This window comes from Rutilus rutilus (assembly GCF_951802725.1).
Source record: "Rutilus rutilus genome assembly, chromosome: 2".
Taxonomy (NCBI): Eukaryota; Metazoa; Chordata; class Actinopteri; order Cypriniformes; family Leuciscidae; genus Rutilus; species Rutilus rutilus.
Window position 1 is genome coordinate 11,023,864 of NC_140210.1, and position 25,953 is coordinate 11,049,816.

General features: G+C 36.5%; 1 protein-coding gene and 1 long non-coding RNA gene across 5 annotated transcripts in view; one reads left to right on the forward strand and one right to left on the reverse strand.

The window, feature by feature from the left end:
- Positions 1–25,953, reverse strand: part of LOC311285937 — a 458,548-nt gene that overhangs the window by 397,210 nt on the left and 35,385 nt on the right. The window lies entirely within an intron of this gene.
- sugt1 (SGT1 homolog, MIS12 kinetochore complex assembly cochaperone) overlaps positions 1–25,953 on the forward strand; it is a 209,900-nt gene that overhangs the window by 85,790 nt on the left and 98,157 nt on the right. For all 4 annotated transcript variants that reach the window (XM_084401816.1, XM_084401815.1, XM_084401814.1 and 1 more), the window contains exons 5-7: positions 12,871–12,941; positions 15,137–15,190; positions 15,317–15,345. In XM_084401816.1, the coding sequence (XP_084257942.1) occupies positions 12,871–12,941; positions 15,137–15,190; positions 15,317–15,345 (154 nt within the window). The remainder of the gene's footprint in view (positions 1–12,870; positions 12,942–15,136; positions 15,191–15,316; positions 15,346–25,953) is intronic.

Below are 25,953 nucleotides of genomic sequence, written 5' to 3' on the forward strand. Positions count from 1 at the left end.
ATCGGTTCCGATGTTCGTAATTATCTGGTAATGTGAGGCGTTCACAGATCGAATCTTGCACCTCCCGATCTGCTCTCACACAAATCGGGCTCGCCCCGATCACATCAAACATGTTTGATATTTAAGATTTTAAATCGGGATGAGCAAGACTGTGATTACGTCAGTGCTCTCAAAATAGCCAAGAAATAAGTAGGGCTGTCGTGGTGAAGTAATTTCCCTTGAAGTAATTTTGAGTGACTCAACAGCGCGATATGCGTTTTTATCTCCATTTATTTATTAAGTTGGCTTGGAAAAGCCAACATACTAATATTGTATTTAAGCTTATAATTATTATTCTTCCTAGCCAAAATTTCTCCATGCTACTCCTCCTAAACTGTTCAAGCTACAACCACTAAACTCAGACTAAACCTTCAAACTGTTCTTACTCGAGTTGCTTGCTCTTTTCAAGTCAAGTCATCTTCATTTATATAGCGCTTTTAACAATGTAGATTGTTTCAAAGCAGCTTTACAGAGATAAACGTATAATTTATGGTAACAGAGATTGTTTTGGCTTTGTAGCGGTTCTTTAATAAAGTTATTTTCCAGCTAGTTTTGATTGATTCGCTTCCGTCGCAACGATCATTTGTTATTAAATTAGGGGCCGCTAAGATGACACCATTCTCTCTACACAGACTTAAAACGCGAACCTGTGATAAACGCTGATGGCATTCACATGCGCATTAAGAATTGGTTCTCAGGGTGGCCGCGGGTCCTTAAAAAGTCTTAAAATGTCTTAAATAAAGTTTTCCTAATAAAAGGCCTTAAAAAGTATTAAAATGTCTTAAATTCAGATTCGATAGGTCTTAAATATTTCTGGTCACGTTACCGCTAAAATTTCTCCAGTCTGACGCACCTAATGTCCGTCAAATAACCAGTGAAGCATCGAATCGCGAGAATGATTCAGATTTTATTACATAAACAGATATTGATAATGATAATGTAGGCTTTTTCTGATAACGCCGTTTCGTTGTTTCAAATGTAGGCGCGTTGTGCGTGGAAAGCGCGCTCATAATGTAAGAGACGCCGGCGCGACCACAACATTGCCCAACATCAAATGGCAAACGTAATGCAAGCGGAACGAAACTGCTCGTTATTGTGTGGTTGAAGGACCGTTTATCAGTTTGGACCAGTGCAGCGCGAGCCGATCGTGATCATGCGACACTGTTACTACACAGCGCTAATAACAGATGCAGTAAAGAAAGCATTTGTATTCGCCACAGAACTGACAGAAGTAATAACATCGCTGCGAGATCTAGTGAGAAGCATTCATATTTCTCCGTTATTAACGGATCAAACAGCGCTGACGTGGAAACCTGGAAGAAACATTGTGCCATGAATGAACTATCAGTGTCCACAGATCAGCAACATTCACCATGGATTTACTGTAGTAACACTAACTGCAACCATGGACATTTGGCAGGAATAGTAGGCTATAATGCCTTCAAGTAACACGTCGGTTTTATTTTGACATTATGAATATAATTGCTGCCCTCAAATGTTAATCTGAACTAAAATAAACCTTTGTTTATAACTATTACAATATGACATTTCATTTTTTCCAAGGAGCTGTTTTGTTTTATATGCTCCTAAGAATAGTAAATTATAGCTCTAGAATTGCTCAAAGTAAAAAAAAAAAAAAAAAAAAAAACATACTTTATGATGTTAGTTTTAATATAAAAAAGAATAAAACATTTAAATCAAGGACATTTCTCTGGCATTTATTTGTTTATGCTGTATCAAAAACGTACCGAACCGAACCATGACACAAGTGTATCGTATCGAACTGAACCGTGAATTTTGTGAACTGTTACACCCCTAATATATACTTATGTAATATAATTTGTATTTCCATCACAGGTTTGGTCTTAAATTTCATTCAAAGTGGCATTAAAAAGGTCTTAAAAAGTCTTAAATTTAACTTGTTCATATCTGTAGACACCCTGGGTTCTATAGTTATGTGCGTTTGAATATATGTGCGCAGGTTTGTAATTCCCTACAAACCAAGCCTAAACAAAGTACTGGTCTTTCCTTATGAATTTTGATACAGAATTGTATTTTATTTTATCACTTCGGGGTAGGTACGCGAACCGAATTTTCCCGACAACGCTTTATCTGTAGAGTGGTAAAGGGATCCTCCATAGGGAGAGACTAGTTGGCACTTCAGCACTGCGTTGTCATCGGGTCCAGGCGAAGGTCCTTCGTCAGATCTGGATACGGCCTGGATCCGGCAGGCTGCGGGAAAACCTCGGGATAAACAAAGACACTAAAAAACATTCTTCTTATAATGTAACGAGTACATCAGGATTTATGGGAAGTGTTCCCGGTTCCGGCTGACCTAATCTATGCAGCCTAACATTGAATTATAGAAGTCTATAATGTATTATGTGAATGCTAGGTCAAAGAGATGTGTCTTTAATCTTGCTTTGAACTGACAGAGTGTGTCTGCTTCCCGGACAATGGTAGGAAGACTGTTCCAAAGTTTTGGTGCTAAATAGGAAAAGGCCAGCAGTCGATTTTGATATTCTAGGTATTATCAACTGGCCAGAATTTTGATATCGCAATAGACGTGAAGGACTATAATGCGTTAAGAGCTCGCTCAAGTACTGCGGAGCTAAACCATTTAGTGCTTTGTAAGTAATCATTAATATTTTAAAATTTATACGATGTTTAATAGGGAGCCAATGCAGTGTTGACAGAACCAGGCTAATATGGTCATACTTTCTGGTTCTGGTAAGAACTCGAGCTGCTGCGTTTTGGACCAGCTGTAGTTTGTTTATTAAGCGTGCAGGGCAACCACCCATTAGACTCCATTAGCTTCCATTCTATGTACTATTTCTAATTCATTGAGACTCATTTAAGCTTTCTTTCTTTCTTTCTTTCTTTCTTTCTTTCTTTCTTTCTTTCTTTCTTTCTTTCTTTCTTTCTTATCTATCTATCTATCTATCTATCTATCTATCTATCTATATATCTAACTATCTATCTATCTATCTCTCTTTCTCTCTTTCTTTCTAACTCTAAACTAAATTAAAATTTTGACAGTTGGAGAGGCTCATCAGACTTCATTAGCTGCCATTCTATGTACTATTTCTAATCCATCGAGACTCATTTTCCATTCTACCTAATATTTCTAATCTATCTATCTCATAACAACCACCCAGAACACAATGACAACCACCCAGAACAATTATTTGATAATTTGATCGTTTTTCATGTGACGGCAACAAAATATTTTTAATTGTTATAAAAGGATCGAGAAAACAAAATCAAGTAATAATGTAATACTTCAAACTACTTTAAACTTCTCGTCCAAACTTTTCCAAGTCAACTTAAAGTTTGTCTCGACGAACTTTCGCATCTAGTTGCTAATTGTTACGCTGTGGTCAGCAGGCACAAAGACGAGTAGCCTACATGTTCAGTAGGGTTGGGAACCGAGAACCGGTTCTTATCCAGAACCGGTAGTGTTTTTGAAAAAATACCGGAACCGTGCGAAATTCCTAAGTTTCGGTTCCGAAAATGGTTCTGGTGCGCTGTTTGGGTGAAGTGCTTGGGAGCTTATCCTTTAATAGCGATGTCGCACCTCATATTAAAATAGTAATGAATAAAGCCCTCGCGCTCCTCAAATACGTTTTGCGTCAGATATCAACGGAGAGAGATAGAGAGTAGTAAAGACAGTAGAGCTGCACGATTAATCTTTAAAAGATCTCGATTCAAACACCCATGCGATCTTATTCCTAAATTACAAAAACCTCACCCCTGAACATTAAAATCTGTTTGCGCTGTCGTTGACCCAGAGAGAGCAGTTGTCAATATGAAACAGCTTTACAATCACACAGTATTTCTGTTACAAATATTCAAATGATCACAGATGTACTGAGATAAAAGTTTATAATTAGAGTATAAACACGGGAGGTCTACGACAACCAAAATAGAGTAAATCACCTTTTGAAAGTCGCTGCCTTCAAATAACGAGTGTATCGATTACATCTGATGCTTCAAAACATTCATAAAGACGCAGTCCGTAACTTTTTTGTGTTCAAAATGTACAAAATGTATACAATGAGCGCATCATGAATGCCTTTTTTTCAAACCGTGGTTTTGTCTTATCCTGAATTACTACGTTAAGCCTGCAATAAGCGTTTATACTCGGACTATAGCCTACTTTAGACTGGCGGATCGCAGCCGCTGCGGAGTAGCCCAGTACCTGCGTGACTCGTCATAGACATATATAGAGAGAAGTAGCTGCGGCAACAATGTTCTTCCGCAGGACGCATGCAGTTGTGTTTATTAACTGCTAGAGCGCTGATTTATCCAGTAATGAAACAAGTAAAGTCTTTATGAATCATTCAAAACGATTTTAAAAATAATTTGTTCTACACACATATTACATGGGTGTTCAAGCATATTCTACCCCTTCTGAGAGGGTATTCTCCACTGCTGGAGATACAATAAGCTAGGAGAGGTCCCAAATTATTCTAGAGAATGCAGAATTTTTTTTTTTTCCTTCAGAAAAAATAATATAAAATTGCAAAAATTGCAAAACTAATATGTTGAATTTGTTGACATTACCAGTCTGTTAAACTCATTTGGGATTTTTCCCTTACTACTATTTTTTTATTAGTTGTTTTAATATTTTTTAATGAATGGGAACCGGAACCGGAATCGTTTGGTGGAACTGGAATCGGAACCGGAACCGGAAAATTCCCAACCCTAATGTTCAGTAATGAAACCGAAACTAAAAAGCTAATTAAATGAATGTGCAGCAATTTGTACAAATAGAGAGTCTGTAGGCCTACTATACTGTTGTAGCTATTAAATAAGCGTATTTAGTTTCATATTTGTTAAAAGCACGAGTAAGATATGATGCGCAATGTATCGGGAGACATAGAGTGGGTCAGACATGATTTTGACCACTTCATTAAGTTTTGTTTTGTAGAAAGCCTTTCTTTAAAGTGAATTAGTATAAATTGTTTCTTAATTTATAAAATTTGTTTGTCAACCAATTGCCTGGATTTAATAAATAAGAAGCAAATATAGCAGACAATATAATCATGACTTGGAGGCGCCGGCTCGGTCACTTGCATTGCTCGTGAACTGGTGCGCATCTCATCATAAATTAACCGAAACTCAGTGTATGCCTCACATACATGAGAAATACATCTGAAGAAAGCTTGAAATGTCTTTAAACGAAACAATTCAAAACGAAAAGAAATAGGCTACTCTCTGATTATGTAATCCATGATGTGCATTTCTCTCTATAGGCGCGTTCACTACGGAGATGGCGATCGTCAACTTCATCTTTGCAGCCGACACTGACAGAAAACACTAGTTTATTAATAAAAATCAATGCATGTGTCACCAGATTTACAAATGCACATCTTGCTTGTTGCACGCACGCATATTATGTCGAAATAACGAGATATTATGTTGAAATAACATTATTAGCCTAATAATAATATTTAAGAATATTTGATTGAATGCTGAATGTTGTGCTTGGTCAATTGAATAAAATGAATAGCCTACTTCAATTGAGACAATTAAAATAATTAAATATTAAGTGGCCAATTTTTGTAATAGTATTTATATAGGCTATATATCTAGCACCCCCTCAGCCTTTAAAAATTCCCTGGCGCCGCCCTTGGTTATAACAGCCCACGTATTAAAAAATGGTCGGGTTTAAATCAGGCTCGGGCTCATAATTACAGTTAATGTGTCGGGCTGGGCCGGGCTCGGACACAACGTGCACGGGCTCGGGTAGGGTCAGGCTTGATTTTTTTTTGGGCCCGATCTAAGCTCTAACTCAAAGTACCGGTAGGTTCAAAGTCTCTGTGCGTGTGTGTGTGCGTGCGTGTGTGTCTCATGGCAATGCATATCCCATGTTGACTGCTTTAAAATGCAATGTTTGAGAGATGCTTCTGGTGTTACATCTAATATGTTGTATAGTCAAGTGTTTTATGGATATTCATAACATTGCTTCTATGTTATGTGGTGTAGGCTATAGGCTACCTGGTCATATTGCTGTTGGTTATGTTTAACGTAGTGCTGCGCGGATAGAGTATACGATTATTATAAATATACGTACTGTAGGCTAATAATTGTGCCCTCCCATGCATTTCATATGCCCCCTTAAGACTGAGGTCTGGCGACGGCACTGTATGAAGGACAGATATTGTGTTTACATGCTTTTCCGCTTCAGATCTGCTGCGTGAGATGACGTGAGGCGCTTCCTCTGGCACGATAATCTTAATAACATTTTGTAGTGTGTATTGCGCCGCGATTTTCAAATTTTGTAGTGTGAGCATGTTTAAGATTTGAGGGAAGAAAATCTGCAAAGATTCTCCTTAAGTGTGTGCTGCAACCAGATTTCAAAATCGGTTAGGATTTTAAAACTCCTGTAGTGTGAGCCAGGCTTTAGTTGGCTCTCTCAAGCCAACTTAATAAGTTTAAATAGGATTTCAGTAAGTTCGCTCTCTCAAGCCAACTTAATAGGGCTGGGTATCGATTCAGATGTTACAATTCGATTCGATTTCGATTCACAAGCTCTCAATTCGATTCGATTTCGATTCTCGATTCGATTTCGATTCTCGATTCAATTTTTCGATTTCGATTGTAAATTAGATTTCGATTCGACTCAATGAATATTTAATACAAATCCTATATTTATTAAAAAAAGAAAAAGAAAAGAAAAGTGAACATAAGTTTTCAAGTGTTTAATTAATAAAAATAAATTAAGAGCTACAAACCTGTATATTAAACTCTTTTTATTTTAGGTACAATTGGGTACAGTTAATACAGAACCCAACTCTATATTTCAAATGCATACAATGAATAGACAGGATTTGAAAAATTAATGCTGAAAATTGGACAAGTCAGAACAGTCACATGTCTTTATCAAACAGGTTAACAATCCTCATATAAACCCATATAAAAACATTGCATATAATTTTTATCTGTGCCCTTTCTGTCTAACAGCTAGGCCATATACAGAAATTGAATAAAGTTATATAACAGTCTGCGGTGCATTAATTATAAATTATATATAGACTAATCAAAGTTACAAAAGTTCTTTAGTCAAGAGCAGTGAGTGTTTTTGTCTGTTCCCTTTGTTCTTTGATTAACTTTAACGGCAGAGATAATTAGTGGCTACTGTGTACTGTCCCTTTAAGACCAGCCGCTGTTCTCAGAGACGCGGCTCTCACACACGCCTCGTTCTCTCAAGAGTCATAACTCTTCACGTTCATCATAAGACTGCTCTTATGTTATGAAAATACTCAACAAAAAGACATTTTGGCATAATTGTGTGTGTTATTGTTCGTTCAAGAGCGAAAGATAACTCTATTCTGGGCTGTCTTGTGCGCACGCACGATATCATCGCAAGTTGTTCTGTGTCGCAGTCAGGACATTCACAGGCAGCGAGCTCTTTTTTGTCTTGTCGCGCATGAATGGTTTAAAAGCGTTTGCATGAATAAGATCTAGTGTTACATGAATACATGTAACACTAGCCAAAGGATGACCAAAAATGAACAGATGCTGCATTAATTGTGTTAAAAGCCCAAATTTGTTTATTTCATATAAAATCGCAGCATTTTGCGCCATATAGCCTAATTGCTTATAGGCTTGACATCGCGATTGCGATATGATTAAACGTTCAGCACTAGTTGAGGTTATTTTATGATTTAGATAAAACTAACATAAAATCTCACAGCATTAGCTATAAAATGGAGTTTGCAAGCCTATGAACAGTGGAGGAAACCTACTTGGGTAATATATTAAATAAAGATGGAAAAAAATCGATTCTTGGCGTTTGAGAATCGATTTTGAATCGACCACATTTTAAAAAACGATTAATCGAAAAATCGATTTTTTTGCCCAGCCCTACAACTTAACTAGATTAAAAAGTTCGTCGAGACAAACTTTAAGTTGTCTTGAGAAAGTTTGGACCAGAAAGTTTGAAGATTAAAGTAGTTTGAAGATTAAAGTAGTTTGAAGTTTAATTTAGTTTAAAGTTTAAAGTAGTTTAAAGTTTAACCCTCAGAAGGTCTTCGTTTCTGAGTCACACCCTGGGCCTTCCCGGTCAGAAGTGACCGGAGGCCTAAAAATGAAACTTCCTCCATCCCAGTAAAACCAATGCAATTTATTTTTGTTGTATAATATTTATTCTTTTTCATTTTGTATTTTGAGATAATTTTATTGAATTTATTCATATTTATGCAATATTTATGGTCTATTTTTGCCATTTGAAAATAATAAAAAAAAGATATAAATATATGTATTTTTTTTTTTTTTTTTTTTAATGCAGTATTTTAGTTTAATATAGAGTCTAGGCCTTAAAAAAAAAAAATGTTTTAAGCAGATTAGCACCATCTGGTGAGAGTATGGAGAGAAAGCGTAGAACCATGGTGTAACCACTAGATGGCATCTACAGCTCTCTATGGAGAGGCATGTGAATTCCCCAGCTGTTTATGGACACATTTACTGTTTTTATTTTTTTTGGTGGATTTTAATATATATTTAAACAATCTCAAAAACTATTTATCAAGTTTTAGATTTTTTTTTTTTTTTGAAATAGTGATTTAAAGTGTTAGTTTTTGCATTATGATTAGTCAAACCTAAACATTGTGTTAGAAAGAAAAGCTTGTGTTGCTAAACAAATTTTATACCCATTTTTTTTAATTTAATTTAATCAGAATTAAGAACATCTGTGTACTTGAAAAAAAATTCAGTGAATTTTTGTGTTTTTGTCAATTTCCCATTCATTTCCTATGGGGGCTAAGACCACAAGTGTGTCAATTTTTTTTACGACCACTTAGCATGCTCGGATCATGACCTTAATTGTTTTGTGTGTGCACATACCTAATGCCATAACAGTCACCAAGTTTCGTAACAGATTTTTTTGTAATCAAAATGTATTGGTGTGTATATGTATAAAAGTGTGTTTGTATGTGTGGGTGGGTGTGTCTGTTTTGCACTCTTGATGTTGTAGAGTGTCACCCCTTTACTGCTGTGTACTTTTTTTTTTTAGCATTGTGGCCGATTTGTAGATTGTACAAATCGTTTTTGTCAGTTTCCCATTCATTTCCTATGGGGGTCATTTTTGACCAAAGACCACAAGTGTGACTATTTTTCATGACCTCAAATTTTTTTTTTGTGCACATACATAATGCCATAAAAGTCACCAAGTTTCGGAACATTCCGATGAAGCTGTGATTTTTAGAAATTCAAAACAGAAATTTTTTTGGTCAGATATGACCAAGGACCTTCTGAGGGTTAAATTAGTTTAAAGTAGTTTAAAGATAAAAAGTTGCTAGGGTGTTTCTAGTGGGTTGCTAAGGTGTTCTGGGTGGTTGCTAGGTGTAGCTGGGGTATTCTGGATGGTTGCTAGGCGGTTGCTAGGGTATTCTGGTTGGGTGCTCTGGGTGGTTGCTAGGCGGTTGTTAGGGTATTCTGGGTGGTTGCTAGGGTGTTTCTAGTGGGTTGCTAAGGTGTTCTGGGTGGTTGCTAGGTGTAGCTGGGGTATTCTGGATGGTTGCTAGGCGGTTGCTAGGGTATTATGGGTGGTTGCTAGGGTGTTCTTGGTGGTTGCTATGGTGTTGCTAGGGTATTCTGGGTGGTTGCTATGCTGTTGCTAGGGTGCTCTGGGTGGTTGCTAGGCAGTTGTTAGGGTATTCTGGGTGGTTGCTAGGGTGTTCTGGGTGGTTGCTATGGTGTTGCTAAGGTATTTTGTATTTTTACATAAGTGTATGAATTCATGAGTTTATAAGTGTATGGGTTTATGAGTTTAGAAAAAAACAAAGTTTGAAGTTTGATAGATAGATAGATAGATAGGAAACCCTGACCTGAGCCCCAATTCATGTTTGAGCTCTAAGACTATGTGCCATATTACTTGAGAGAAGAGCAGCACCATCCCAGAAGGGATGAATACCATCTCTTTTCAACAGGTCAGGTCTGCCCCAAAAACTTTTCCAATTGTCTATGGACAGTAGAAAATAGTCTAAACAATAAACAGATAAACAATAGTCTATTGTCTATTGTTTCAGACAGCTTGGATCATGTACCTTTCCCAGAGCAGCTCACTCTGTATCCTCCACTATTTTCCATAATTCGTTTTGTCCAAAGAAATGGGCTTATCACTACTGTAAAGTGACATGACTGGCTGATTGACTGACTGGTACAACGCGCAAAAAAGCGACTAATGGACCAGAAATCGATTATTATCGATAATGAAAGTAATTGTTTTTATCGATTAGTTGTTGCAGCCCTAATACACAGTATGCACTACTACACTTTATTAAACCACTACTGTACCAGTTTGATTTACAGGTAATTTATATTTTTAAATCGTTGTAGCTCTACATCCTTACCTCAACAGTGCATTTTTTATCGCTACATAGTATATTACATGTTTCATACTATATTATTATTCTATATATGTCTAAATTGCTTTGTCTGTATATTTTATGACTGTGTTGTCTGACTGAATGTTTTGTCCTGCACCTGACCTTGACCTGAGCCTTGTCTTAAAGGGGTCATATAATGCCATTTTTGTACAAGCTAATATGATTATTTAGGGTCTAAATTAAAAGTTTGTAATATACTTTAATTCAAAATTCTCATTAGTATTGTAAGAAAACACTAATTTTACCTGGTCAAAAACAGCTCTGTTTTCAGCAAGTCATTTAAGTGCATGTGTCTTTAAATGATAATGAGCTTTGCTCACCCCGCCCCTCTGTTCTGTGGGCGTTTTGCCACAACAACACACGTGGTGTGTTGCCTTGACAACAGTTGAGGGTAACGTTATATTTTGAAGAATGGCAGCGGGAGTCTTTGAAGACACTGTGCAACCGTATCAATTTGAACCGGAGTTGGAAAACAGGACGTTTCTGAATGGTTGGTTAACGTAATGTCACTTTGATCTATCTTTGTGTGTACGGGCAGGGTAGAGTAGTGAGATACGAACGCTATGTGTTTACTGATGTATACGTTAGTTCATTGACAGATTGATGTTACAGATAATGGTCATGAAAACTTTTTTTCAGTAAATGTAGGCTTGTCCGTGATGCGTAACGTTATCTATGCAGTGTTAGGTACAACTGTCAGGGCTGAAGCACAAAAATTTTACTGATCTGTTTAAAAAATAACCAGTAGGCACATAAACAACACATACTCAGACAGGTGCTAATACCTTTTTCAATGTTCTCGTTTATAAAGCAGTCTGGTGAAATGATTCGCGCAAACATGAAAGCATTGCTGTTGATCGTGGGGAATATTGAGAGACAGCTCGCTCACGAGCGAGGGCGGGTCTGTGTTGAAACGCTGCTGTCAATCAACAATCGTGGGAGGGGCGTCCGACTGTGTGACGTCACACGGTCGAACGGCTTGATTTGAGACAGAGGAAAACATATAAGAAGATTTAAAAAAAAAAAAAACACTGGATGGATTTTTATCATTTTATGATGGTTGTGTACAGGCACTGCCAACATGCATTTCAGTACAATCAACTTGTAAAAGTGCATGTACCATTATATGACCCCTTTAAGCATTTCAATGGCCAGTATTCCTTGTGTGATGTGAGCAAATGACAAAAAAAAAAACACACGTATATGTACGTTTTTTTGGATTAAAATATCCAAAAACCACTAAAACAATGTTATATATATTTTTTGACTTGTGTACTTATGTTAAGCCAAATGTTTCAACAATGTTTAAATTCAGAGAAATCAGCCATTTTAACCAGTGTAACGGCCTGTGTCATTGCGTCGATGGCGTTATTTCTGCTCTAACCTTGATTTTCGTAGAGACCATGGAAAGACTAAAGACGGTTTAATATGCTACTGTTTGGATAGTTTTATTGACTGAAAACGAATCATTATTATATAGCTCAACACAGTCAGTCTTATTGTTTGAATTGATTGATTTCTTGGTTTTGTTTGTAGCATGCCTCATAGACAACACTATTTTGTCACGTAGCTAACATAGGATGATCAGAAAGACCTTTATTTGTAGTAACAGTAAATGCAGCATTTTCTACACCATACAATATATTGAATTGCATTCCATTTACGAACACAAGTCATCCATCTTTTATTAATATGATATCCTAATATCGCTCTAGCTTACTGCAGTGTGCAACAAGCGTCTCATACCAGCCACCAATCTAATGCAGAGAGTCATGTCATAACAACTTTCAACACACTCAAACGTATTTTAGTATGATTGTTTTGTTGAAGTAAAACAGCGCTGCATTACCCCACGACTTTAATTTGTCAGATAAAGTGACCTGTTTGAGTAGTAATTCAGCATTCGCTGCTGTTTCATTAGAATAAAATAAAATAATGTGAATTTAAGTGATCAAAAATGAATAACAAAGTTCAAGTTCAGGGACGAAGGAGGTGGACTTAAACAACTTTAATCATACTGCTTCTTACCACAGTAACATTAATAAAACTTTAATACATTAGCTCACCAATGAACATGATTTCTGCCTGACTCCCATCAGATTGCTTTCCATCTGCTGTGAAGATGAAGACGACAACTCCCATGATTCCACGCTCATTCACTACGTCATCTAACTACGCCTTTATTATTGTTCTGAAAAAGCAGCCTCTACCGGTGAAACGTTCATACTATGCCTTTAAGGTCAAAGAGAGTATATTTACATAAGATATTTACACAATCAGAACAGAGCGGCCAATTTTTTGTTTGCTGTCAAAGAGAGAGGTGTGACATTTCAGGACAGCTAATTCAGTGATATCTTTTACTGCATGCCATTCCATAGAATACCTATAAATAACTGGCCTAATGTGTTTAATGTTTAATGTGTTATTCTTTTTGAAGAATTGCAGAGTATCATCTACATAACTTCATTACTGCTCTTCAGGCCCTCACAGCTGGAAAAGAGCTTGATTGTGAGTGTCAATGAGTTCATGTCTGGGCTTATATGTGTACAGTTTAAAGGTGTTGTTGCATTACATGATTCATAATTACTCTATTGTGGTTATGGTTAAGACTGGGTGATATGAAAATATTTTCAGTTTCTATCTAAATATTTAACACAACATCCTTTGTTAATCCAACATCCATGTAAATATGTGCTGTGCTCCATCCTCCCAATAACAAGATAAACAACAAAACCTTTCTGTAGTTTGCTTTGGCAAGCTGTTTCAAACTCCTGAAACAAACTTTATTTTGGACTAATTTTGTTCTAAATGATGTCACACAAGTTTGTTCTTTAATTTTCCTTTAAGTATATTTTGAAGCCTTAGGGCCAGATTTATTACAATGGGCAAATTAGCATGAGACTTCAATCCTATAAAAGGATGTTTGATGATTTTGGATGGTAAATAATGGTGCAAAAGCCAGTAAAATGACTACCTCAAACCTTAGTAAATCATGTTGCATGATCTATTTAAATACTGTCCCGTAAATTTAGCATCTGAAAGGGAGACTCCTACAAACGCATATGCAATCAGGTCTGCTGTAAAAATAACTGTCCATGCCTTTTCGACTCTAATTTCTCACAGAGTGTCTTTAGTAAATCCTGACAGTAGTTTAACGCCACTATCACTTGCTTCAACTATTGTGGCTGCTATAATCTTTAGTGATCCTATTGTTACTGCACAGGATTACCAAACACAACTCCCAAGTTTCTCTTTGCATAAGCATTTATTAGTGGCCCACCAGGAGTCACAGCTTTTAGACACAGCAGAGTGATTCAACAAGTAAAAATATTACACAGATATTTATATGAACCAATATAATTAAATGAACCAAAAAAATAAAAATAAAAATCCATCACAGTAGTCACAAAAGTTCTGACTTATTTAAAATATTAGAAGTGATAGCGTTAAACAGTTTGTCTATTAGTCTATTAGCATGTGCAACCAACAGTATACTAAGAATAAGGATTAGTATTTGTTTAATCATTGACCAGTAAAATCTTTAGAAACGGCTGCATGGTGGTGTTTGCATTTACTTTGTTTGGGAAATATCACAGTAGTAGTGTTATTTCTTATTTTTGTCTTTAATTCTTATAAATTGTGAAATTTCACTGGTATCAAAAATGTTGATTTTGGAACAATCACCAGTTGTTTCCAACAAAATAAATGATATTGTAGTATTATAGTGTGATTATTGTGATACAAACTTATGATGAAATAAGATCACCTGCCATTTTTTATTGATTCTGTCGAAGCTCCTATAAATAAAATAAATAAAATAAATAAAAAACCGCAGACGGTGACGGATTAAAATAGCTACCTCTGATTTTTCATACTTTTTCCCTGCCGCATGGCGATCACCGCAATAAGAATGCCACACCAACATACACTTTTGTTTTGGACTGAATTAGGATAAAAATTGTGAGTTTGCTGTAGGAATCATAGATCCAAGCAGCTTATGTGAGAAAACACACCTCTTCACTGAGGCCTATGGGCTTTATATTAGCTCCCCTGGCTTCACACCTCTCTCCTCTTATCCCCCTCCCCTTTCTCTTGTTGTTTAAGCGTCCTTGGGTTCTTTGAAAGGCGCTATATAAATTAAAGTTATTATTATTAAAACAAAGTTCCTTCTCCAATTTCTTGTTTTATTGATTACACACACTGTCATCAAGAAAAAATTAATTTGTGCTGTGGCTTTTCAATTGCAAAAAAAAACAGACGTTAGCAGGACAACTGCAGGTAATTTCTTTTGAAGCTCATTGGAAATAGTCATTGTGGCTGTTAACCCTTCCCCAAAGAGATGCAGCCAAGCCTACAGGCTCCTTATGTATCTGCAGTGATTATCTAAACAAGGCTTTTGAGTGGAAATTGGCTGTAAAATCATCTACTGTGACTTCACCTTAAACTGTAACTAAAATGTGTATGATTCTGTGTAAAAAAAAAAAAAAAAAAAATTCCCAGGTCTAAATGGGAATAATGCAGTAAGAGGTTTTACAACATTAAGTGCATTAAACGTGAGATGTAAGATTGCTGTGTCCATTTATAGACACTATAACAGAGAATCAGATATTGTTGAATTTTAGTTGGATTGGTCATTTCACAGAGTGATCTTCATAAATTCTGCGTGTAAAATACTGATTTTGACATGTATTTGTCTTACAAAGGCTCTATTGAAGGATTTCAAACATGGATCCAGCACTGTGAGAACAAAATGGCGAGTATGTATAACTTCACCAGGCCTTTCCACCCATGTGTCATATAAATGTTCTACATTAGTAAATATGAATTGATTTTGTTTTTGTTTCTTGCTTGAACTAATACCCTCTTTTTCTCTGAATTTTCAGCACACGTTCCAAACAAAACTTCAGATTTGGTAAGCGTGTTTGTTGTCTTTCCCTTAAGTAATAATAATAATACATTTTTATTTGTAATGCGCTTTTCTTAAACCCAAAGCGCTACAGTAAAATAAACAGAAACAACAAGGGCAGTACAACAATTAATTAAAGAAAAACAGCCTTAAATAGATGTGTCTTAATCAACTTTTTAAAGTGTCCCAACGTTGGTGCATTTCTGATGGTAAGAGGAAGCACATTCCATAGCTTGGGGGCTTTGTATGAAAAGGCTCTTTCCCCCATGGTCTTGAGCTTACATGAAGGCTGATGTAGCAAAAGAGAGTTAGCAGAACGGAGAGAACGTGATGGAATGTAAGGGCTAATGAGATCACAAAAATACTCTGGTGCAGTCCCATATAGTGCCTTGTATGTTAAAATATTTTAAAATCAATTCTCGCATTTATGGGAAGCCAGTGCAACTGTGAAAGCACCGGTGTAATGTGTTCACGAGGAGAAGTACGAGTGAGCACACGGGCGGAAGAATTTTGAATATACTGTAGTAGGGATGTCCCGATACCACTTTTTCACTTCCGATACGATGCCGATTATCAATCCAATATTTTTATTTTATTCTTGAACTAATACTACTAATAATAAAATATATATGGAAGCACTTTGCTCAATTAGCCACATAAAAACATCTGGTAACACTTTATAATAACTACACACTATTAATAATTAATTAAGCATTAGAAAACAGTTAATTCATCATTTATAAAGCATTAATAGACATTAATAAGCAATTTATAAATACAGCTATAAATGCTTTATACTTGATTTAAAAGCATATCTATAATGTGTTTAATAATTGTATTTTCATACTTTATTAATGATCAATTTATCATTTCTAAATGAAGTATTGCATTATTTACACACCAGTTATTTAAGAGTTGTCAGTGGTTCATAAGATCACTTAGAATTTGTAAGTAAATGATTAATAAACTATTTAAATGTACATTCATATATCTTATTATTCAGACATATAGTAATAGTTACTTGGTGTGTTAATAAATGCTTTAGTAACATGTATTTCTACTGTAATTCAGGGTTAATTCAGGTAGTTATAAAACATTTAGTAGTTGTTAGTTAACTATTTTTGTGAGCTAATCTAAAGTGAGGACTAGTTATGCCTTGTAAAGCATTTACAAGGGAGATTTAAAGGCTGTTAATATTTATATGTTCTATATCACTGTGTTGTGTTTGTTTCCTTTTTCTGTTTAGAAGATAACTGAGTCTTTAAATATCCTTTATACATGCTTTACAAGGCATAAATAGTCCTCACTTTAGATGAGCTCACAAAAATAGTTAACTGACCACTACTAAATGCTTTATAACTACCTGAATTTACTACATTTACTTACAATTTCTAAGGGATCTTATGAATCAGCTGGCAACTCCTAAATAACTGCTTTGTAAATAATGCTATACTTCATTTAGAAATTATAAATTGATCATTAATAAAGTATGACAATACAATTATTAAACACATTATAGATACGCTTTTAAATCAAGAATAAAGCATTTCTAGCTGTATTTATATACTGCTTATTAATGTTTATTAATGCTTTATAAATGATGAATTAACTGTTTACTAATGCTTAATTAATGATTAATAGTGTGCAGTTATTATAAAGTGTTACCAAACATCTCACTCAAATGGAGAACAAATACTTCTCCAGTATATAGTCCACAACAACAGTTGATAATGAAAGACTGCCACCCTTTATTCAAAAGACCTTGAGATATGTTTGGTAATTGTACCTGAATGAATTTAAAATTAATTTGCTATATTTCAAATCAATATATTTGTTTCCTTAAAATTGTAATTAACTTTAACGTTATTCTCATCTGAATTGTAAATAATTTATTTCTGTATAAAATAATACTACCATTAAAAACACATTTAATTTTCTTTTTTAATCACTGTAGAATGTGTAACTTCAAAATAATCAGATTACTGCTCTGTTTTAGGACAAGAAATGAAAACCAATGCAATATGATGAATGTCCAAAAGATGAGATAATTTTTGCTTTTAAACAGCGTGTGTGTGTGTGTGTGTGTGTGATTTTGGTTGGGTGACAGTTGTAGGTTACAGTTTGACCAGAGTTTACAGTTTGACAAAAAAGCACAATGTTGTGTTTTACACAAATATAAGTAGGCTAAACACTTTTTGCAGTTTCAATGATGTGCTGTATGAACAAAATGACGAGTACCGGTATGTTTTTGTTTCCACTGTTCGATCGCGCCCGTGCCACCCCTAAGGCCAAAAAAACCTTCCTGTTGGTTGTCAGTTGAGGTCATCATGGGTCGGTAGGGATTTTTTTTTTTTTTCAGTGGCAGCAAGAGATAGGTAGGAAATTATTATAGTATTTTTATTTTACTTTACAGTAGCGATGGATACTCTATTTTTTCATAACATAGCCTACCTATACTACATGTAGGCTACATGTACCTATACCACCTTGTGTGTCCCAGCATGTTACGCACACACGCACTGATTTTAAATGTGTGTACTTTTTTCTACTCCAAAAAAACAGACATCTCAAGCAATGTTTCATCTATACCTTTAATTGTATTAACCTCAATACAAAAGTTTTTTATTTGTGTATTTATTTAACCCTCATGTGGTGTTCAAAACCCTATAACACCTGTGGTGTTCCCGGTCAAAAATGACAGGCCCATAAAAAAAAAGCTTATAAATCACTCATTATACCATATTTTCACCCAATCTTGGATTCAATCTTTTTGTCAACTTGTTCTCTTTCAATTAGGACTGGTTTTATATTTCTGTTTGCATCTGATTAATCATGGGCCTCATTTATCTGAGAGTAGGCATCTCATTTTTTGAGTAAAAAACTAATAATTTATGAGTAAATTTGGAAATATGAAAAAAAAAAATGAAAAAAATGGCTACTGTTGATCACACTAGTCTACTCTAATATTTCACCAGGAATTTTGTTTTGAAACTTTTGTTTTGTAAAAAATATGGCACATAGTCACACTTGTGGTGTTCACGGTCAAAAATGACCGGCCTATAAAAAATAGCTTATAAATCACGCATTATACCATATTTTCACCCAATCTTGGGTTCAATCTTTTTGTCCACTTGTTCTCTTTCAATTAGGACTGGTTTTATATTTATATTTGCATCTGATTATTCATAGGCCTCATTTATTTGATAGTAGGCATTTTTCTCAATATTGCCAAAATTATTAACAAATAATGCTTTTTTCACTCAAAAACTGAGGTGCATAAGCTCGGATAAATGACTCCTACAATTAAACTGTTTGAAAATTGAATACAAAACCAGTCCTAATTGAAAGGAAACAAGTTGATAAAAAGATTGAATCCAATTTTTGGGGATAATATAGCATAACGAGGGATTTATAAGCTATTTTGTGTAGGCCTGTCATTTTTGACCGGGAACACCATAAGTGTAACAAGGTGAAAAAAACAACACAAAAAAATAAAATTAAAATTAAAAAAAAAATTGGACAAGTTGTTATAGTCTCTGTGAACAAAGTCACTAAGTTTCAGTTCAATGCGATAACATTAACTAGTATTTTCAGAAAAAAGAAAATCTTCTCCAGTCAAAAATGACATGAACACCACATGAGGGTTAATTTCTATTATTTCTTCCCCAAGCTCATAAAATAAATTTGGGTTGCACATAAATTGACAGGGTCGGTCGGAAACCGGAACCAAACAAATTTTTTTTTTAGGCCTAATAGGTATCGGATATATATATTTTTTTTCTCCCCTCCGATATCCGATCTAGCGTTCTGGGCGAGTATCGGCACGATACCGATGCCGTGGATCGGATCGGGACATCCCTATACTGTAGCCTGCTCAGAGATTTAGCTGGAAGGCCAGAGAACAAGGCATTACAGTAATCTAACCTAGTTGTAATGAAGGCATGTATAAGCCTTTCTGTGTCTGCAAAAGAGAGAAAAGGTCTTGAGTCGAGCAACGTTTCTCAGATGGTAAAAAGCAGTTTTAGAGATGTATTTTATGTGTGCTTCAAATGTTAACTGAGGATCAAAAATTACACCAAGATTCCACACCTGTGTAGCGAATTAGCTCAAATGAGGGGAATATATAATTAATAATTAATCATACTGGTTATGATCAATTATTACCTACACGTTTTAAATCGCCCAAAAAGGTATACATAGTATATTTGTATAGCCCGTATATTTGTATCTCTATATATAGATAATTAACCACAACAAATTATAATCAATTATGAATATACTAGTTGCCTTTTGTATCTCAATATATTCTTGGTATATTCAATAAATTCATCTTGGTATTCCCAAGATGGCGCCAGTGTTTGTGGCCGGCCGTCTGGTGCTGAGCAAATTGTTCGTGATTTTACTGCTTGTGTTACTGTTTATGCTATGTATTGACTCTCTGCTGGTTTATGATCGTCAAACGCTGATCGATTTCCGTCTCGCGTTGGAGAAGTCGCCTAAGTGTGACTGGGATGGTCAAAAAACTTTTCTCCCTCCCCCTTGCTAAACATACCTGCTCATCTTGTACGCAATCCGGCTTCCCTTGTCCGGAGAGGACGCTCGAGACGCCGTGGGAAGCGCAGCGGCCAGCTGGTGAGGTTGAAAGCTTACCTAGCGGACTATTCTGCCTGTGGAGCCCGGCGTCACTTTGGTTCGCCTTTGGTTCGCTATGTATCCTGGCGTGCTTGGGATCCTGCCGGGACCTGGTTGATACCGATTGTCGGATCAGATATGGAGTATTCTCGCCAACACTCACCTCGCCCTAGGAAAGGCGGTGTTAACCATGGAAACCTTCGGTCTTTGAGTTATGTAACTCGTATGGCCAGTTCCCCTGCTCCTGTCAGAGCTGCCCTGGTCAACGCTAGATCGCTGGTGAATAAGACCTTTATTTTAAAGGAGCTTTTTTCCCAGCATAACTTGGATTTTCTATTTGTGACTGAAACTTGGTTAAATGTTGGTGAGTCGAGCCCTTTTTCTGAACTTCTACCGCTGGATTGCACATATTTTAACTCCCCGAGGACTACTGGTCGAGGAGGAGGACTTGCCGTTATTTTTAAGGAAAAATACAACTGCAGGCAGTTGTCAATGATAACATTTTCGAGTTTTGAGTTAACAATGTTTGAATTGGGTAAATTTCAGCCCGTTTTGTGTGCTCTTATCTATCGACCTCCTAAATATAACAAGCATTTTATCAGAGACTTTACTGAATTATTGTCTGAAATTATGCCAAAATATGACCGGATCTTAATTTTAGGAGATATGAATATTCATGTATGTTGTCCCACAAATCTGTTGGCTAAAGATTTTTTAGAACTAATTGATTCGTTTAACCTTATACAGTTTGTAAGTGGTCCAACACAGATTCATGGCCACACATTAGATCTTGTCATGCAGTTTGCCTATTTTAAATATTGAGATACAAAAGGCTGTTTTTTCTGACCATGCACCTATTTTATTTGATGTTTCCCTTCCAAACAATACTGTTAAGCAATGTGCTCCACCTCGTATCCGCAGGATGATTAAACCTGCCACTGCTGCACATTTTTCCGAAGCATTTAGTAATGTTATAGACACTATAGAGCCGTCTGCTTTCCTATGTACAGATGAGCTTGTTTCCTGTTTTTCATCCACCTGTATAAATATTCTTGATAAAATTGCACCACTAAAGCCGCTCCAAACCTAATTCTGAACCGTGGATTAATGATTTAACTCGAGCGGCTAGGCAAAAGTGTAGTAAAGCTGAACGCCAATGGAAAAAACATAAATTGCAGGTTTTTTATGATATCCTAAAGGATTGTTGGCATAATTATCAGAGAATTGTTAAAACTGAAAAGGCTAAATACCTCTCTGATGTTATTGATAAAAATGGCCATAAACCTCATGTTCTTTTTAGAACAATTAATTCTGTTCTTCATACCCCCCAAACTATAATGCAGGAAGAATCTACTGTGGCCTGTGAAAAATTCCTCCACTTTTTTGTGGAAAAGATTACCACAATTAGAGCTAGCATTTCACCTCCAGCCTTTGATCCTTCCATTTCCATAGAGTGTGCTGCAGTCCTCATTGAGTTTGAGCCTGTTTCCATCTTGGCCCTTAATGATATTGTTACACATTTAAAACCTTCAATCTGTCCCACTGATATCATCCCACCACGTATTTTTAAAGAGGTATGGAACACTATTGGACCAAACATTCAAGCAATCATAAACAGTAGTCTGACTTCTGGTTATGTGCCACTTTGTTTTAAAGAGGCTGTGGTGTAGCCCCTTATCAAAAAACAAAATCTGGACACTTCAGTTCTTTCAAATTATCGTCCGATTTCAAAACTTCCTTTTGTGTCCAAGATTTTAGAGAAGGCAGTCCTAGTGCAGTTACATTTAGATCTGCATGGTATTCTTGAGGTGTTCCAGTCTGGTTTTAAAGCATTTCATAGCACAGAGACTGCACTTATAAAAGTTTTTAATGATCTTTTGATTTCAACAGATTCTGGAGATTCTACAATCTTGATGCTTTTAGATCTTACAGCAGCATTTGATACAGTTGACCACAGTGTGCTTATTTCGCATCTCGAGCACAACGTGGGGATTAAAGGCACTGTATTAAAATGGTTTAGATCATATCTCTCAGCGAGAGTGTTTAAAGTTGGGTATGGGGGCTCTACTTCACCAGCAGCACCAGTGACATGTGGAGTACCGCAGGGCTCTATTTTGGGACCGATTCTCTTCTCCCTTTACCTGCTTCCTTTAGGTTCCATCTTAAAGAAGCATAACATTAGTTTCCATCTGTACGCAGATGATTTACAAATCTACCTGCCTATAAAAAGTAAGGGTGAGGATTCGATAAAAAGGCTGTTAGATTGTTTTTATGACATTAAAGCATGGATGGCTTTAAACGTTTTACTTTTTAATGAAAGTAAAACTGAAATTATGATTTTTAGACCTAGCAGTTTTACTAGCACCTCCAAATTGGACCTGGGACCCCTGACGCCCTACGTCAAGTCTATGGTAACGAACCTTGGGGTAAAGATGGATAGTGATCTTCACCTAGAGAAACAGATAAACTCTGTTGTAAAAGCTAGTTTCTTTCAACTTAGGCTACTTACCAAATTGAAGCCATTTTTATCTTTCAAAGATTTGGAGAGGGTTATACGTGCTTTTATCACCACTCGCCTGGATTATTGTAATGCTTTATATATAGGAGTTAACCAGGCCTCTCTCTAGATTGCAAATAGTTCAGAATGCTGCCGCTCGACTCCTTACAGGAACCCGTAAACGAGAGCACATTATGCCTGTTCTTGCCTCTCTTCATTGGCTACCAGTTTGTTTTAGAATACAGTTTAAGATTTTATTGTTTGTTTTTAAATCTCTTCATGGTCAAGCCCCAGCTTACATAGATGATCTACTGAAGATGCATGCTCCTCTGAGGTCATTAAGGTCCGCTGACCAACTACTCTTATCTGTTCCTAGAACAAGACTTAAAAATAGGGGAGATCGAGCGTTTTCAGTCGTGGCCCCTAGGCTGTGGAATGATCTGCCTATGCGTGTCAGAGTGGCTCCCAGCCTTGACAGTTTTAAATCACGACTTAAAACTTACTTTTATTCATTGGCCTTTAAACCAGCCTGAGAGTTCATTTCTGCATTTTATTATTTTAGTTAGTCACTTGTTTAACTGTGTTTTGTGCTCATGTTATGTGTTTATAATTTGTCTGAAATTATGTCAGTGTCCAGCACTTTGGCTAACCTCGGTTGTTTTAAATGTGCTTTACAAATAAAATTGCATTGTATTGTATTGTATATACAGATAGGCTATAGATCAAATTTCAGAATAACCTACAGAATTAATTTCACATCGAATTATCCGTTCGTCCACCGAACCGACCATACGATCTTCTTATCAACTCTCAAGGAGGATGATTCTTATAAACTCTCAAGAAAGGCTATTCTTCTGGTCATGAAGAATAACTTTCCTGTTCTATAAGATTACTAACTTGTAGGTCAGTAAGCAGCAGACGGAGACAATCAAGCGTATAATGGGTTTTAATAAATGAAACTATAAAAACATACGGCTACATTAAAAAAAAGACTATATATAAACAGAATAACGAAAGTAAATAAAGAAAGAAAGATCAGATCACAGAATGGCAAAATATCACAAAACAGTTAACCTTTGAGAGCCAGCAAAGAATCAAATCACCTTTAAAGCAGGAGCAGACAATCTTAAACACATTTAAATCTCGATAGAAATAATACTTGCATGGATCTTTGGTGCTGAGCAAGAATGCGTGTGTGTGAGTGTCCGTCCTCTGTGTGTCCGTTAGTTTGAAGCGTTCTTTCGGTTTTTCCGTAGCGCGTGTCGTTCGCGGGAAGTTCAAACAGTTTACTTGTAAGCAGAGTTGCCGGAAATTCAGGCTAAGTCCATTTCACTCGTAGATAGAAATGAATGAGCCCGAGACTAAAACAAGACAAGAAGCCGGAGATAAGACAAAAAGCTAAGAAAACAAAGGTAAGACACAAAACAAAACTTAGAGAGGACAAACTAGGAGAGAAGAGAACTTGAAGAGAGGAGATAAGCCACCTTCATCGTCCTTTAAGGGAATCTCAGTCCACAACTTTTTTGGGTGAACCAACCAATAAAAATCAGAAAACTTTGAGCAGGAGAGAGTCTCATTGTCTCCTCTTGACAGCCTAATTTGCATGGTTTATGATGATGTTAGAATTCGTCATTTCTACTCCAAAGGATGGTAAACATAGTATAATACATTTTATTGTAACCTACTATATATATTTAGCTTAGGCAGACCGAGAGGTTTAATTCGGCACCAAGATAGATATGTCTGGAAGATACAACAGTAGAGATACATTCTTATTCTTGAATATAAGCACTTAGAGTTCAGCTAACACAACTAGAAAGTCATAACTAGGCTAATATTAGGTGGAAAACATAAGCCGCTTTCCGACCGGAGGAACCTTTTCACAGTTCCTAGAACTATTGGCTAAAGTACCCGGATGTCGGCGTGTTCGCACCGCAGGAACTAGGAACGATTTTAGTTCTAGGAACTCCATTTGGAGGAACTAATTTAGGTCCTACTTCAGAGTAGGGTCTAAACCAGCACTATAGGAACTACCCGTGACGTAAGTGTACGCTGATGACCGAACGCACGCGGAACACCAGCACCCGCCATTTTTAAAACAGCTAGAATGTAAACACACAGATTATAGCCTATATATTTACTCCAGAAACTAACTATACAAACATGGAAAACAGTGATAGATGGGTCTCTAAACCTTTATGCTGAAGAGAAAATCCAACGCAACTTTGAGGGGACCAAGCCAAACATGATTGTTTATCTGCCCAGCTAGCAACACTGGACATCAACCACACGGCATAGACTAATAAACTTTTTTTCATATACTGTCTACTTTCTATAACAGTTCTATCTAATAACATATTAAACAGTACTGTTAGACAGATCGCTAACTAATAAACACAGAGAATGCGAGCATTGTTTCCTCTGGCGTTCTCAGCGCCGCCAAAATAAAGGTCTGTCGCGCCGTCAAAATAAAAGTCACTGTGCTTGCGTCACTCCCTTACCCCTCCTACCAGTTCCTATGGCCACTTGGCCAGTGCGAACGCAAACAGCAAAACTGAGTTTGGGGGAGAGTAGTTCTTAGAACTGTTTAGAAGTGGACAGTTCCTAGAACTAAGTTCCTGTAACTACTTGGTCGGAAAGCGGCTATACATACATACAGGAATATATCATATACCTTTTGGAATTACTAATATTCTGAGTTAAATGCAAAGAATGTTTGTGTATGTGTATTGTGGCGTCTCGGAGAGGTCTCCCCATGCCACCTGGACTCCTTGCTTAGCGGGAGAGGGGAGTTGGGGTGATTTACGATCTGTTTGAAGCTCACGAAGGAGCTTTGAGGTGTTTGTTTAATTTCTATCATGCCACAAACGTGTCAAAGGGAGCAATTCGATCAAGACTCATTGGTGCTAAGCTGTGATTTACATGAAATGAGTCAATAGGTTAAAAGCTATCTGAATCTTAGAATGAGTAAGTCATAATGATTTCGTCCAGACGCTACACCTGTGAAGTAGGAATTACCATGCTGGAGTCAACAATCAAACTAATCTGCTCAACCTTATGAGTAGCTGCCACTGTACCAATCTGCATCAATTCAGTTTTGGAGCCGTTCAGCTTCAGGACGTTATTCTGCATCCATATACTGATCTCTGCTAGACAACTACGCAAAGGTATTAATGAGCAATGGACATCAGGACTAGTGGTGATGGAAATCTGCGTATCATCCGCATAGCAGTGATATCCAAGACCATATTTCCTGATGATCTGTCCAAGTGGAAGCATGTAAATGTTAAATAAAATTGGACCCAACACTGAACCCTGAGGAACTCCCTGTCAAACAGGCACGGTATCAGATTTGTAATTACCCAAGCTTACAAACTGGGCACAATTCGTTAAATAAGACCGAAACCAGCTGAATACTGCTCCAGAAAGACCCAGCCAATTTTCCAGCCTATCTAGCAGAAGAGAGTTACATAGTATCAAAAGCA